Below are 17,458 nucleotides of genomic sequence, written 5' to 3' on the forward strand. Positions count from 1 at the left end.
TCATTCTATGACCTCCACACGAAGGGTAGACGAAGCTGAATTGCCAGGTCCCGGTAGGAATGGGCCTAGAGAATGCATGAGGTGTAGGACATGCGTGATGAACTCTCCACCTGTGCTAAGACGCTGATAATGGAAAGCACTCCCACAACGAGGTGCGGTGTAGTAAAGCATCTCTGACCACACCGCAGCGATGAGACCCCACCGCTCACCTTCGTCATCAATACCCATGAGCTCCTGGGCCACCTTAGATGCATTAGGTAGCACTGGAGAATAAATAGCATCTGCCATGCTCTCTAGGAGTTTCTTTAGATCACCAGAGGTAGTATCATCTGCATCAACCGGTTGTTCTTGTTCCCCATTCACTGTTGAGGGTGATTGTTTATCTTTTATGCCTTCAAACACCTTCATGATAGCTTCTGCCCCTGGATTAACCATCTGTGGCTGCTGCAATTGAAGAACTTTCTTCATTTTAACATGTACTTTGTGATGAACAAGTTGGGAGCTGCTGGTAAGCATCACACCACACTTGAAAACAAGGTACAATATATAATTTGACAGCTCTCTGCTCATGTTCTTCTTCTTCTTCAATCTATCACATTCTGTGTTGGTCGAGCTGCTGCTTCTAGAGTAGTAGCAAATGTCTGTTGCAATATGCCAGATTAGGATGCTTGTGGGGAAATCCTTCACCTCGTTGATGCTATAATACAGAGCCTCCGTCCCTGGACCATTCTGCCTCCACTCTTGAAGTGCTAGCTGGCCACGGAAATCGGCAAAATTGTACTGTTTTTTAATTCCAAACTGTACCAATTTGTTGAGGACAAACCCCTTGAGTTCTTCGGTGACCTGTGTGTGTGTCATGCTTGGATCCAATAGTTCGACACCGCAAGCTATTAAATGCTTGCCAATCCATTGCCGCACATATGGCATGCCTCTAGCATCTCCTGTGGCGTACCTCTTAACCATGCTGTATTGCGCTAACTCCTCGGACCACTGTCTTTTGCAACATGTTGGCTGAATGTAGTTGGCCACACTGAGGACAATGGTTTTAATCCTACCTCCAAAAATGTTGAATCTCGCAGAGGAAAGAATGGACATGGAGGCAGAGGGAAAGTCTAGGATTATGGCTCCTATGAGCAATATGTAGGACACAATGACATCAGCTCTATTATGGATTTGGTACTCCTTCTCAGCCAGGGTGAAGAGCACTAGGGCTATTGGGATTGGAAAAATTTGGAGCAGGATAGCTATCAACCAGATAATCACACCAGCGGAACAAAAAATGAACTCTCCAATACCTAAATTTCTCCATTCCACGGAGAAAAGGTCGACAGCGTCCAATTGGCAGAAATGTAAAAGTGGACTTTTTGTGTAGAAGTTCTCGTAACATTTTGCCAAACTTCTGCCAACACAATCATATGGCTCGTGGAGGCACGAAGTTGATTGAAACTTGACTAGCATGCTTGGCAGATCATCCCGAACTAAAACACTCTCCATCCTGTTTGGAGGAGCATCCACCGACATGATTGCCACGACATCTGGATCTATTTCCTCCTCCCAAAACAAAACCGACTTGTCAGATTTACCCAGCATCAAATCCAATTTGTCATTCCAACGCTTAAGGAACAAATTTCTATTTGTTCCGGCATTTGCCACGGTAACCTTCAGCACCCTTAGTGTTTTTGACAAAATATGCATGGATTGATCCCTGATTTTTGCTGGCCTGGCAAAGAAAAGGCAGGAGGTGCGGCCAGCGTACTTGAAGCTCCCAGAGAGGAAGACGAGCACGGTGGCGGCCAACAACCGCCTATCTGACCAAGATGACTTGGACACGACGTAGCCGGCCACAGCCACCTGGGACACGAAGCCCAGGAGGTGACGTGTCCACAGCTCGTTGTCTTGCATGGAGAGGGCGGTGATGGTATCCTGCCCACCCAGGTGCACGAGCAGGAATGGGGCCCAGAAGGTGATGAGCTCGTGTTGTGGCCCGCTCGCGCGCGCGGCAAGGTGGCCAAGGACGAAGACGGCCACAGAGTCAGCCGACAGGTAGGCGAGCCACAGGACGGTGCCGAGGACACGCGATGTGCTGCGCCTCCGCATGCCTGCTGTGAAGAAGAGGAGGAATTGCAGGCCCAAGCTCGCGAGTATGAGGCAGTGGATCTCCCATTCGTTCCACAGATCGCTCAAGGGTACCAACCTATAGAGAATTTGCCACGTTTGCACGTAGCAATACAGTGGAAAGGATAGTTAATTGTTTGTCATTTGCTCTGCAAAAATTATGCAGTTTCTACTTAACACTAACAGTCTTACTAAGTCTTAGTCGACTCAGTCGATCCTATATTCGTGAGATCTTACATTGAGATCGGCGCAAAATTTCTTTTTAGTTTTTTCTTTTTCTCTCTTGCGTGTTATGTCACTTGAGTGAGACTTGGTTAAATCTCAGTCAACTTAGACCTAGCCACACCCACTAAATATACACAAGCCCTCCTCCCTACCTGTTCCCACCCTCCTGACATGAGAATCGCAAAAAAATATGATATCTTTCTTCTTTGATTGATGTGGACATTACTAGCTTGCATCTTTGACTGAAGATAATAGTTAGTTCTTTTAACATCATCTCTTTTGGTGATATCCTAATACATTACATGCATCCACTGACGGACATGGGATTTTCGTGTGAGAAAAGTATATTTTGTGTCTGTCAAGTTTACTGAAAGTCAACATTTGGTCCTTCAAGATTTTCTGGGCGACATTAACTCTCTCAAGTCTCAAAACCGAATAATTTTCGTCCAAAACAAGACAATGGCGCCTAGAAGGTGACATTAACTCCCTCAAGTCTCAAAATCGGCCATGTGTTTACTTAAAATAGGACGAGCCGGGGATGTCTAGTTACCCTTCGCGTCTCTCTCTCTCTCTCTCTCTCTCTCTCTCTCTCTCTCTCTCTCTCTCTCTCAGAGGGGCCCACTGGCTAGCTGTCGTCGTCTTTAACCTCCATCTCAGACCACATAGCAGACGGGTCGAGGTCACCGTCGTCATTCTGCTACACAGAACCACCCGCCGATGAAGGTGTAGAGACGATCACGTCTCGCCGCACCCGTCGGAGGCAGGCTCGTGCGGGTTAACATTTGAGGAAGCATAGGCTTTCCTACACCCCCTTATCTAGCCATCTATTTCTGCATCGCGATTTGTGCAAGTACATTTGTCTTTTTTGTTTCTTCCAAATAGAACAACATATGAACTTCAAACTTTGCAGGACAACAAAACATTCTTACTACAATGTGGGAAAAACCAGATTTTTTCGTGAATCATATATAGTAAATATTATATTTTTTACTCAAGAAAATCTCATTTTGTATATTTATGTTGGACGAAAAAATCTGAAAGTTTTTTCCCACATTGTAGTCAGAATGTTTTGTTGTCCTGAAAAGTTTGAAGTTCGTATGATGTGTTGTTTTGAAGAACCAAAAAGAGAAAATGTCATGTAGTAAGTTAGTTGTGTAGAACAAATCTCAAAGCAATATTGGAGGGTAAAGATAAGAGGTGTCTGAAAGCCTGAGCTTCAAAAATCCACGTTCCCACGTGCGGCTACCCCCCTCCAATTCCTCGTGCCAATAGGCCAGGAGGTCGAACCCAATGATCGCCCTTCGTCAGTTTCACAAGGAAGCGCTGCTTGAATCTACTCGGCGATGCCCTGCCATTGGCCCATTGCCATGCCTTCGGTGTGTAGGGCGACCCTTCCCGTGAGCCCCATGTGCTCTCCATGGCCGGCCGGGAATTGCTGGCAGACATTTTTGTCGGAGGAGGACGAGGGCAGCTTCCCTACTAGATTCCTCAGGCGGGGAGGTTGCTGGAGTGTGGAGGGGAAGAATGGAAGGCTCGCTATGGCTCTGGGTTGCTCCATATGGGCGCAGAACCGGTAACAGAGGGATCACCGATTGCCAGAATTGGGAACCTCCAGATCTAGAGGCAAACGCTAGCGGTTGCCCGCGAAGGTATTTCCCACGGATAATCTGAAGCCATAGGCCACCCTCCTCAGTCTGGATCCGCCAAAGCCATTTGGACAGGAGGGCAATATTCATTCTCTTGGAAGAAATAACCCCCAAGCCTCCCTAGTCCTTAGGTTTGCAGATCTCAGACCATTTGACCATATGGTACTTCTGTTTATTGTTCTCGCCCGCCCAGAAGAATCGGGAGACCAGTTTGGTAACTTCCTGATGGAGGGCTTCGTGTAGACTATAGAATCTCATGATGTACATCAATAAGCTAATAAGGGAGGAGTTCATAAGAATCACTCGAGCGGCTTTGGAGAGCCATCTCCCTTGCCAAGGCTCCATATAGTACTCTTTTTTGGCTGGATAGATGGGCGGGTTCCCGCCCCCTTGCAGATCACCTTTTTGCGCTATTCTCTATCTATGTTCGGCCATAGATCTCTGTGGCTGCGGCCCTGGAGAACCTCGGCGCGATTTCCTTCCGCCGCACCTTCGGGGCGGTTGAACTCGCGCAATGGGATGAGTTACTAGAGTGTATTGCCCTGCACTCTCCTTCGCTGGAACCAGATTCGCTCTCTTGGCACCTCGAGCCAAGCGGCAGATTTTCGACTAGATCCCTGTACCAGGCGATTGTTCCTACTCCTGGTCCAGTGGAGCTCGCGGTGCTTTGGGAGATCAAACTTCCTCTGAAGATCCGCATATTTCTCTGGCAATGGGCTAGAGGTCGTCTCCCCTCAGGCACTGAGGTCCGTAAGCGTAATGGACCGGGGGATGGTCTCTGCCCCATTTGTTTGGTACCGGAGGATTGTAACCACATCATCTTCCGGTGCCCGGTAGCCCAGTTCTTATGTAGTTGCTTCCGGGAAGTGGTTGGGGGCACGTGGTGCCATGACAACCTTCCGGATTTGTTCAGGGAGTGGTTGGGGGCACGTGGTGCCATGACAACCTTCTGGATTTGTTCGGGGAGGTATTTAGGCTCCCCGGGCCTAGGCGCGCCCCTATTTGGGTCACGCTAGGCACCCTTGCCTGGTCCCTTTGATGTACCCGCAATAAATTAGTCATCGAATGAGTGATTTCATCTCGTGTGACTGATGTGATCTACAAAATGTGTGGCTTCTTGCAGCTCTGGAGACCGCTTAGTAAGCGGAGCGATCGAGGCGTCATTGACAACATCATGGCGGGTCTTCGTGCCTCGGCAACGTCTTTTGCTCCTCCTCCACCGCCGCCTCCCCCCCTCTCAAGCCGGATTAGCTTCTCCTGTTAGTTTTATTTGGGGCTTGTCTTGCTGTGCCCCCAGCATGATTCTATGACTTATTGTACTTGACATTGTTATGTTGGATGCTTGGTGGTATGCTTTATAATATAAAGCGGGGGGAAACCCTTTTTCGTATGAGGGAATCATCCAAAAGAATGGGAGAATGTTGTGTGGACTAATGGCGGTGATAGGCTGAGCAGGAGAAGTACATGGAGTCTCCCAGGGTTTGCTCTTAAGCCTGGAGACAGCGGGGAGTGGGAGGAGTGGAGCAGCGTGCCATGGCATGCTGAGAAGGGCTAGCCGTGGCCAGGAGGAGAAGAGGAGGTGCTCCTCAGTGGAGCTGCTCACGACGCCGACCGCAGAGGAAGAATGGGAAGAAGCGGGCTCGTCACGGGTGCCTGAGTGGCAAGACGAACATGATCGTTCGGCGAGACACGGGGTGAACATCAGGAATGGTGGCTCGGGCAGCCGCTACTCTATGCACCAAGGTGCTCGACAGGTGGATCTGGAGCTCAAGGAGAAAACCATTGACATGTGGCCGGTTTTTTTCCCTCTAAACTGTGTTTGAACGAAAGTTATCCAGTTTTCAGACATGAGGGACATAATGTCGTCGAAAAAAAAATCTTTTTTAGACTATCGGTAAACTTCAGGGACAAAAAAAATTACTTTTCTCTCTTTGTATTGGGTTTCACACTAGTACTCCATAATACCATACAAGTATAAAATTTGCTAGAAGTAATACATAACAAATACTTGACTTACACTGGTAGAAAAAGGGTCTGTTGTCCCGATTCGTAAGGGCCTTTTGTCCTGGTTCTGGAACCGGGACTAAAGGGTCGGTACTAATGCCCTGTCCCTTTAGTCCCAGTTCAATCCAAAACCGGGACAGATGGGCCTCCACGTGGCCTGTGCGCGGAGCCCAGGCAGGAGACCCTTTGGTCCCGGTTGGTGGCACCAACCGGGACCAATAGGCATCCACGCGTCAGCATTTCTGTGGTTGGGGTTTTTTTTAAAGGGGGGGGGGTTGGGGTTTTGGGGGGTTAATTTAGGTGTTTCATATATTGTGTTAGCTAGCTATAATTAATAGAGAGAAGTGTCCTCTCTTATGTCCGTGCTTGGTCGACGCTACGTACTATACATAAGTATAGAGAGGACTAGACACGCTAGTTAGCTAGTAAGCAAACGAAGAAAACAGAAGATCGTCATGAACATATATGCATACAGAGAGAAGTGATATCGACCACCTCTCCTTCTCGGAGAGATTGGTCGAACAACAAGTCTCGTATATCTATCCGACACTACCGGCTACATATATACAATAATTATCTCTTACAAATATAATCATACGGACTCAGGGTCCACATAGTATTCTCCGTCTTCAGGGATCACGTGGTCAAGAAAGAATGCCGCCAATTCCTCTTGAATTGCTCGCATGCGAGCTGGTGCTAGGAGTTCATCACGCTTCCGAAACATCTAATTTAAAGAAGGGGGTCAATACATATATATATGAATGAATGAAACTCAACACAAATGATGGTAATAAAATAAAATTGTGAATGTTGTTATTTACGTACTTCATATTGTTTGTCAGTGTAGCCCCGCTCACAGGTCGTGTGGTGGATGGACTCGCAAACGTAGTATCCACAGAAATCATTCCCTTGTTCCTGCCACAACCACTTTACAAGAAACAGAGGTCAATCAAACTGATAAGCAAGAATGTCAAATGGTATTGATGAAACTAGCGTTTGAATGACTAGTAGATGCGCGGAACATGCTACTATAGTACTTATTTTCGGGTGTCTAAATTGCAGCTCCTTCGGCAGTCCCGGAGCTTTTCTGGTGAATTTTCTCCAAACCCTGCTGGACAAAGAAAACAATTACTTGATATATCAGAAAATGAACAAAGTTGCTGATATGGTGGATAATGATCGATTTAACTTACTTCTCGAGTATTTGAGTCATGTCTGCATAGTCCTGGGGATCTTTTCGTCTTGAGTCTAAGACGGTTACTAGTCCCTGCTCAAGCTTAATCTCTAGGAGAATATAGTGGAAACTGCACACGCATGCATAACTCATCAATTACATTACTATAACCTTGACTAATATATAAGGGAAACCGAATACGCACAAGACAGTAACACTCACTTGAAGTTGTAAGGAAAGAGTATTATATCTTTGTTTTCATTTATTACCAACGATCGTAGCAAGTTGGCCTCGGTAGCTATGGCATGAAATTTAACCTGAGTTGCATCTATGAGATATGTGTTAATGAACCCAATATCAACGACTTGTCTTTTCTTCAATTCGGCGATCTTCAAACTGCATAATATAGTGAGGATGATTATAAATACATGCAATGAAAGAGCTGAGCTATATAGAGAGACTTAATGACAGAAGTAGTACTACTTACAGACAGTAGCAGGCGACCGTCGTTTTATCGAGGGCCAATTGATTGAAAAGCTGATAGAACTCCTCAAATGGAACATGCAACAGTTCAATTCCAACGAGGTCATGCTCCTTTTTTACTTTCACATACAAAGTACTCCTCCCCCCAGAGTCTCTGCAGATTTTCAAGTACCAATCATGCAATATTCGCATCATCGTTGATAGAGATCTTTCATATTTAACGAGAGGCTTCCCGTACTCGTATCTTTGTATCTGCACCTCCATGGGTTCATAATGTACATCGTCGGGCAAGTAATCTGCAAGATTGCTATAAACGGGCACCATACTCGGATCATTAGCGACGTTGTGGCTAGGCACCTTGAGCGGGGGGCACGATTGCTTTGCTTGTTCGCCGAGCTGGGCAATTTGTTTCCCAGCTCGTCGTTCTTTCAGTCTTTGATCACTGACAGTACTTCCCGACCGCTCCGCTTCGGCAAATTCCTTTCCAATAATGCGCTCATAGTTTCCTTTCGGCGGAGACTTGGGTGGTTTTGTCAGGGCAGCCAGAGTGCGCTTCGCTTTCACCGGATCTACCTTCTCCTCCGAAAGTGGATGTCTCTTTGCTTTCAACCCTTGAAACCAGTCATCCACTTCGGTTCGTGCGATCTCGGCGTTCTCCTTCGGGGTCCTCTCATATGCTAACTTCTCTGGAGTCTTCAGAGAAGGACCGAATCTGTATGTCCTCCCGCCTATGGCTGTACTGCTAGACGCCGGCCGAGCAGACGGAGCGGTTGTCTTCTTTACTTGGTTACGAGGCGGAGGAGAAGGACTACGACGCGCCGGAGCAGCCGGAGCGGCGGCAGGTCTCTTCCGCCCTTGCTGACGAGGCGGAGAAGGAGGAGGCTGGCTGCTCGGGCGCGTCGGCGCAGGCGGAGATGGAGGCGGAGTGCCGCCACGCGCCGGAGAAGGAGCCGGCCAAGGGCCCTGATCGTCACTCACCGGAGGAGGAGGCGGTGGAGTAGGCGGAGTGCCCTGACTCGCCGAAGGAGGAGGAGGAGGCGGAGGCGTCCAGTTCGGAAGGTTGATGAGCTCCTTCCGCCATAGGCATGGAGTCTTCAGAGCAGACCCCAGCCTAGTCTCCCCTTCACCGGTAGGGTGGTCAAGCTGGAGGACCTCAAATCCCTCCGTTATTTCATCCACCATCACCCTAGCATATCCTTCTGGAATCGGCCGGCAGTGAAAAGTTGCGCCGGGTTCAGTAGGATAAACAGAGCCAACAGCCGCCTTGACCTTCAAATTCATCCATTGCGTCATAAGGTGGCAATTTTGAGACTCCATGATAGCATCCACGGGATAGCTGGCAGGAGCCGTCAAGGCATGCTCCGGCTGAAGCAGCTCGGTGGAAGCCATGCTGCTTCTCCGCTGAGATGGCGGGGTAGCTTCGGGGGAAGCTTCGGCAGTACATTTGCTGTGATTTGTTTCTCGTTCCTCTATCGCTTGTACCCTTGCTTGCAGCACCTGCATTTGGGTCTGCTGCACTTTTTTCCTCCTCTCATGGGATTTGTAACCGCCTGCGTCCGGAAACCCAACCTTCCACGGAATGGAGCCTGTCGTGCCTCGTGTCCGTCCAGGGTGCTCAGGATTCCCGAGGGCCATTGTGAGCTCGTCGTTCTCTCTGTCTGGAAAGAACGTCCCTTGATGCGCTGCTTTGATATAGTCCTGAAGCTTCCTGACTGGTATGTCCATTTGATCATTCGTCCAAATGCACTTCCCTGTTACAAGGTCCAAGGTTCCGCCAGCCCCGAAGAACCAAGTCCGGCAACGGTCTGGCCAGTTAATTGTCTCTGGTTCGATCCCTTTATCAACCAGATCATTCTCAGTCTTGGCCCACTTAGGCTGGGCTACAAGGTAGCGACCTGACCCCGTGCGATGGTGATGCTTCTTCTTTGCAGCATTTTGCTTGTTTGTCGCCGACATCTTCTTACTCTTTTCCGATGTCTTGTGGGCCACAAATGCGGGCCAGTGATCTCTGATCTTCTCATAACTGCCCTTGAATTCTGGTGTCTCATTATTTTCAACAAACTTATTCAGCTCTTTCTTCCACCTCCTGAATAGTTCTGCCATCCTCTTAAGAGCAAAAGACTTGATTAATTTCTCTTTAACTGGCTTCTCTGGATTATCCTCTGGCGGTAGGGTGAAATTTGACTTCAGCTCAGTCCAAAGATCATTTTTCTGCATATCATTGACATAAGACACCTCAGGGTCTTCTGTAGTCGGCTTAAACCATTGCTGGATGCTGATCGGAATCTTGTCCCTAACCAAAACCCCGCACTGAGCAACAAATGCGCTCTTTGTCCGGTGGGGTTCAATCGGTTGGCCGTCGGGCGCGATTGCTATGATCTCAAACTTTTCATCCGAGCTCAACTTTTTCTTCGGGCCTCGTCTCTTTACCGAAGTTGTGCTCGATCCGGAGGGCTAGAAAAAAGAACAAAGACTTAATTAATATGTGTACATACCAAAACAATGAATGCATCAATTATCTAGTCAGCAGAAGCTTAACTAATATATATACCTGGCCGGACTCGGTTCGGTCACCGGAGACGTCATCACGGTCTCCTTCTTGCACCGGCATTGGGTCACCGGAGCCGTCCTCACGGTCTCTTTCTTGCACCGGCATTAGGTCATCGGAGCCATCATAATCAGCTGCTTCCAGACCATCGGTCTCGTTGAGAAACAACAAGCAGATGGCATCACTTCCTCGTGCGATTATGTCCCCCAACAACTCTTCTTGTACTTCGTCTCGGGCGGTGTCCATAGTTTCTACAAATATTGACAACATGACAATTATTATTCAAACATGACAGATGGATATATTAGTGGCAAAAACGTAGAACTAATATTAATTAGTGGCCTCGACGCTGCTTCTCTAGGGTTTGGGGTGGCCTCGACAACGCTTCAAGGATAAAAAAGAAGAGGAAGAAGAAAAAAAGAGGAGAAGAAAGAATAGAGGAGTAAGACTCCTCCTCTATTCTTTCTTCTCCTCTTTTTTTTCTTCTTCTTCCTCTTTTTTTTATCGGGAAGAGGGTCGTCGAGGGTCACCGAGCGATAGAGGAAACCCTAAATAGCAAGTATCGTGGGTGTGAGATACATGTGGCCGTCGGTGTCGGACACTACATCACGTCCCACAAGTGACGTGGGCGTCGAAGCCCGCGCCACTTGTGGGACGTGGATGTAGTGTCCGACACCGACGGCCACATGTATCTCACACCGACGATACTTTCTATTTACGGTTTCCTCTACCGTTCGGCGACCCTGACCCTCGACGACCCTCGTTTCCGATAAAATAAAGAGGAAGAAGAAGAAAAGAGAGGAGAAGAAAGAATAGAGGAGAAGAACTCCTCTATTCTTTCTTCTCCTCTTTTTTTCTTCTTCCTCTTCTTTTTTTATCCTCTTCTTCCTCTCATGTTAGAGAGGATCGCCGAGGGGTCGGGAGGTTGCCTAGTGTCAAAGAATTCAACAAAACCATGTCTTCATCATTAGGCGAAATAACAGGTGCATGATGGTATGAAGCTCTCCAAAGTTATTTTGGAGCGGAGTCCCAGATAAGATAATTCGCTTTTTGGTACAAAGTTCAGCAAGAACCTTTCAAATATCATTATTTGGAAGGCCTTTGCTGAAATTCATACAAAAAGGCAAATTATCCTATCCGGGACACCATTCCAAAATAACTTTGGAGGACTTCGTCATGCCCTGGTTACTTCCGGCTAATGATGAAGCCATGGATTTCTTCAATACTTTGACACTAGGAAACCTCTCTCGACCCCTCGGCGATCCTCGACCCCTCGAACCCTCGACGACCCTGGACCCCTCGAACCCTCGACGACCCTAGACCCCCTCTCGACCCCCTCATGTCGAAATTATCAGGTAGGGGGTATATCGACAACGACATACCCAATACATGCATACATACATACATATCACATGCATCCATACATATATGAACAAAATTAATATCTACTAATTAACAACCTAAATAAAAAAACTAATACATATAGGAAGAAGAAGAAAAAAGAAGAGAAGAAAGAATAGAGGAGAAGACTTCCTCTTCTTCCTCTCCTCTTCTTCTCCCTCTTCTTCTCCCTCTTCTTCCCCTTCTTCCCTCGACCCCCTAAACTAGTTCTCAACCCTCGACCCCCTAAACTAGTTCTCGACCCCCCCTCATGTCGAAGTTATCAGGGAGGGGGTATATCGACCCCCCCTCATGTCAAAGTTATTGGGGAGGGTTATATCGACCCCCCTCCTGTCGAAGTTAACGGGGAGGGGGTATATCGACAATGACATGCATACATGGAAAAAATGCTATCCATCTATACATACATAGCCACATACATATATACATGGAAATAATGCTATGGAAAAAAATATGAACAAAAAAATGCTATGAACAAAAAAATAATACACATAAACAAAAAAAATACATATATGAACAAAAAGTGCTCTGAACAAAAAAAATAATACACATATATGAACATCTATACATACATATAGCCACATACATATATACATTATATATACGTACAAAAAAATGAAAAAATGATAAACAGGTGGCGGCGGCTCACAGCAGCGAGGTTGACTGGCGAGGGCGACGGCGGGGGCGGCGAGGGCGGCGGATGGCTCGGGGAGGAGGGCGGCGAGGGCGACACGGGCTCTGGGAGGAGGGCTCGGGGACGACGGCGAGATCGGGGGCGGCGCGGGCTTGGGGACGACGGCGAGCTCGAGGGGCGGCGCGAGCTCCGGGGCGGCACGGGCTCGAGGGTGGCGCGGGCTCGAGGGCGGCAAGGGCTCGGGGGCGGCGCGGGCTCGAGGAGCGGGTGGCGGCGGCGACGAGGAGCGGGCGGTGACGGCGACGGCGAGCACGGGCAGCCTGGCGGCGTCGTCGGGGCGGGATCGAAGGAACTGAACCAAAATTTTCACAAGTGTGGCTTATATAAACGGAGCATTGGTCACGGTTCATGGAACAAACCGTGACCAATGCCCCATTTAGTCCCGGTTGGTGCCACCAACCGAGACCAAAGGCCTCTTTTCAGCAGCCCAAAGGGCGGGAAGCGGCGGCCTTTGGTCTCGGTTGGTGGCACCAACCGGGACTAAAGGGGGGCATTGGTCACGGTTTGTGCCACGAACCGTGACCAATGGCCCCCTTTAGTCCCGGTTGGTGCCACCAACCAGGACCAAAGGCCTTGTGCGGCTGCTGCGTCGAAAGTTTAGTCCCACCTTGCTAGTTGAGAGGGGTGCGCAGTGGATTATAAGCCCCACTGCCGCACCCCTCTCGAGCTCCTCTCCATTGCAGGCTTACGGGCCTAATTGTCACTGCTATGCATGTGGGCCTACTGGGCCCCCTGCGGGCCTGAATCCTGGCCCTTGGATGGGTTTCTAGTCGTATTCAGGCCGTGGGGGCCCAGTAGGTGGCATTTTTTTGTTTTTTTGTTGATTTATTTATTTTCTTTTGTTTTTTGCTTTATTTTTTAATTCTTTATGCTTTTAGTTTTAGAAAAATTATAAACTTTTTGTTAATGCCATTAGTTTTCAAATTTGAAAACACTTTTTTTGTTTTTTTTTTCTTTGTTGCTTTATTTATTTTATTTTGTTTCTACTTACAACAAAATACTTATTGTGGCTATTTTTCCCAGTTTTTTTGTTTTGTTTTCTGCATTATTTATTTTCTTTTGTTTTTTGCTTTATTTTTTTATTCTTTTGCTTTTAGTTTTAGAAAAATTATAAACTTTCTGTTAGTGCCATTAGTTTTCAAATTTGAAAACACTTTTTTAGTTTTTTTGTTTTCTTTGTTGCTTTATTTATTTTATTTTGTGATTAACTTTACTATAAAAATAGTTTTTCTTGTTTTTTTGATTTGTTTTTTGCATGATTTATTTTCTTTTGTTTTTTGCTTTAATTTTTAATTCTGTTTGCTTTTAGGTTAGCAAAATTATAAACTTTCTGTTAGTGCCATTAGTTTTAGAAAAATTATAAACTTTCTGTTAGTGCCATTAGTTTTCAAATTTGAATAGTTAAAATTTGAATTCTTTGAAAATTGTTTGAATCACAAGTTTGTGATTAACTTACTAAAAAATGAGAATAGATGCGCTTATAGAGAAAATTCAACCTAAATTCCTAGTAAATTTTATGAATTTTAGAGAAATTCACTATGAATTTAGGTTAAACTTTTCTCTATTAGAGCATCTATTTTCACTTTGAGAGGAGCTCAACAAGGCAGAGAGGGAAGGACTTATAAACCGGTGTGAGCCCCCTTCGGTTGGCGAGGTGGGACTAAACTCTGCTCGCAACGAGGACCAACCCTTTAGTCCCGGTTTGTGGCACAAACCGGGACTAATGGTCAAGGGCCAAGGGCGAGGAGCAAAATTATAAACTTTCTGTTACTGCCATTAGTTTTAGAAAGTTGAAAGTTGAAAGTTGGCATGGGCCAGGGACTAATGGTCATGGTATTACGAGGGCCGAACCATAATACATGAAAGCATTTCAAATGAACTCTGAAAAAGTTGAAAGTTGGCATGGTATCATAATTTCACCCACATAGCATGTGCATGTACAGAACGTACAATGGTAGCATGTTCGTGTGTTACAAAGTTGGCATGGTATCATCATAATAGTTGCGGAGAAAGTCTTCACTTTTTCTTCGCTTGTGTCATTTGCTTATTGCGCCGTAACCATGGATAATCTTCATTGTTTATCAGGATGCTTGGGTCAGCCTTGACATTGAAGGGAGGAATTTCATGAAACTTTTCATAATCTTCAGACATGTCTGTCTTGCCGTCCACTCCCAGGATGTCCCTTTTTCCTGAAAGAACTATGTGGCGCTTTGGCTCATCGTATGATGTATTCGCTTCCTTATCTTATCTTTTTCTCGGTTTGGTAGACATGTCCTTCACATAGATAACCTGTGCCACATCATTGGCTAGGACGAACGGTTCATCAGTGTACCCAAGATTTTTCAGATCCACTGTTGTCATTCCGTACTGTTGGTCTACCTGTACCCCGCCGCCTGACAGATTGACCCATTTCCACTTAAACAAAGGGACCTTAAAATCAGGTCCGTAGTCAAGTTCCCATATGTCCACTATGTAACCATAATATGTGTCCTTTCCGCTCTCGGTTGCTGCATCAAAGCGGACACCGCAGTTTTGGTTGGTGCTCTTTTGATCTTGGGTGGTCGTGTAAAATGTATTCCCATTTATCTCGTATACTTTGTAAGTCAATACAGTCAAAGATGGTCCCCTGGACAACAAGTACAACTCATCACAAACAGTGTTGTCACCTCTGAGACGTGTTTCCAACCAACTGCTGAAAGTCCTGATGTGTTCACATGTAATCCAGTCGTCTCACTGCTCCGGGTGTTTGGAGCGCAGACTGTTCTTGTGTTCATCGACATACGGGGTCACCAAGGTAGAGTTCTATAGAACTGTGTAGTTTGCTTGAGACCAAGAATATCCGTCCCTGCATATTATTGAGTCTCTTCCAAGAGTGCCTTTTCCAGTCAGTCTCCCGTCATACCGCGATTTAGGGAGAGCTATCTTCTTAAGGCCAGGAATGAAGTCAACACAAAACCCGATAACATCCTCTGTTTGATGGCCCATGGAGATGCTTCCTTCTGGCCTAGCGCGGTTACGGACATATTTATTTAGGACTCCCATGAACCTCTCAAAGGGGAACATATTGTGTAGAAATACGGGCCCCAGGATGACAATCTCGTCGACTAGATGAACTAGGACGTGCGTCATGATATTGAAGAAGGATGGTGGGAACACCAGCTCGAAACTGATAAGACATTGTGCCACATCACTCCTTAGCCTTGGTACGATTTCTGGATCGATCACCTTCTGAGAGATTGCATTGAGGAATGCACATAGCTTCACAATGGCTAATCGGATGTTTTCCGGTAGAAGCCCCCTCAATGCAACCGGAAGCAGTTGCGTCATAATCACGTGGCAGTCATGAGACTTTAGGTTCTAAAACTTTTTCTCTGGCATATTTATTATTCCCTTTATATTCGACGAGAAGCCAGTCGTGACCTTCATACTGAGCAGGCATTCAAAGAAGATTTCTTTCTCTTCTTTCGTAAGAGCGTAGCTGGCAGGACCTTTATAGTGCTTCGGAGGCATGCCGTCTTTTTCGTGCAAACGTTGCAGGTCCTCCCGTGCCTCAGGTGTATCTTTTGTCTTCCCATACACGCCCAAGAAGCCTAGCAGGTTCACGCAAAGGTTCTTCGTCAGGTGCATCACGTCGATTGAGGAGCGGACCTCTAGGTCTTTCCAGTAGGGTAGGTCCCAAAATATAGATTTCTTCTTCCACATGGGTGCGTGTCCCTCAGCGTCATTCGGAACAGCTAGTCCACCGGGACCCTTTCCAAAGATTACGTAGTGTAAATCATTGACCATAGCAAGCACGTGATCACCGGTGCGCATGGCGGGCTTCTTCCGGTGATCTGCCTCGCCTTTGAAATGCTTGCCTTTCTTTCGACATTGATGGTTGGTCGGAAGAAACCGACGATGGCCCAGGTACACATTCTTCCTGCATTTGTCCAGGTATATACTTTCAGTGTCATCTAAACAGTGCGTGCATGCGTGCTATCCTTTGTTTGTCTGTCCTGAAAGGTTACTGAGAGCGGACCAATCGTTGATGGTCACGAACAGCAATGCCTTAAGGTTAAATTCCTTCTGTCTGTGCTCATCCTGCGTACGTACACCGTTTCCATTCCACAGCTGTAAAAGTTCTTCAACTAATGGCCTTAGGTACACATCAATTTCGTAGCCGGGTTGCTTAGGGCCTTGGATGAGAACTGGCATCATAATGAACTTCCGCTTCATGCACATCCAAGGAGGAAGGTTATACATACATAGAGTCACGGGTCAGGTGCTGTGATTGCTGCTCTGCTCCCCGAAAGGATTAATGCCATCCGCGCTGAAAGCAAACCATACATTCCTTGGGTCCTTTGAAAACTCATCCCAGTACTTTCTCTCGATTTTTCTCCACTGTGACCCGTCAGCGGGTGCTCCCAACTTCCCATCTTTCTTTCGGTTCTCACTGTGCCATCGCATCAACTTGGCATGCTCTTCGTTTCTGAACAGACGTTTCAACCGTGGTATTATAGGAGCATACCACATCACCTTCGCAGGAACCCTCTTCCTGGGGGGCTCGCCGTCAACATCACCAGTGTCATCTCGTCTGATCTTATACCGCAATGCACCGCATACCGGGCATGCATTCAGATCCTTGTATGCACCGCGGTAGAGGATGCAGTCATTAGGGCATGCAAGTATCTTCTCCACCTCCAATCCTAGAGGGCATACGACCTTCTTTGCTGCGTATGTACTGTCGGGCAATTCGTTATCCTTTGGAAGCTTCTTCTTCAATATTTTCAGTAGCTTCTCAAATCCTTTGTCAGCCACAGCATTCTCTGCCTTCCACTGCAGCAACTCCAGTATGGTACCGAGCTTTGTGTTGCCATCTTTGCAATTGGGGTATAACCCTTTTTTGTGATCCTCTAACATGCGATCGAACTTCAGCTTCTCCTTTTAACTTTCGCATTGCGTCCTTGCATCGACAATGACCCGACGGAGATCATCATCATCGGGCACATTGTGTGGTTCCTCTTGATCTTCAGCAGCTTCACCCGTTGCAGCATCATTGGGCACATCGTCTGGTTCCTCTTGATCTTCACTAGCTCCCCCCGTTGCAGCATCACCGTATTCAGGGGGCACATAGTTGTCATCGTAGTCTTCTTCTTCGCCGTCTTCCAACATAACCCCCATTTCTCCGT

At 46.9% G+C, this 17,458-nt stretch overlaps 1 protein-coding gene across 1 annotated transcript in view; it reads right to left on the reverse strand.

Moving 5' to 3' along the window:
• LOC147962063 (uncharacterized) overlaps positions 1 to 17,458 on the reverse strand; it is a 28,590-nt gene continuing 11,132 nt past the window's right edge. Inside the window, exon 2 of the mRNA XM_087534040.1 lies at positions 1 to 2,194. Coding sequence (XP_087390166.1) covers positions 1 to 2,194 — 2,194 coding nt within the window. The remainder of the gene's footprint in view (positions 2,195 to 17,458) is intronic.

The sequence above is a fragment of the Triticum urartu genome, chromosome 7A, assembly GCF_056163025.1.
Source record: "Triticum urartu cultivar PI428250 chromosome 7A, HENAU_Tu73, whole genome shotgun sequence".
NCBI classification, from domain to species: domain Eukaryota; kingdom Viridiplantae; phylum Streptophyta; class Magnoliopsida; order Poales; family Poaceae; genus Triticum; species Triticum urartu.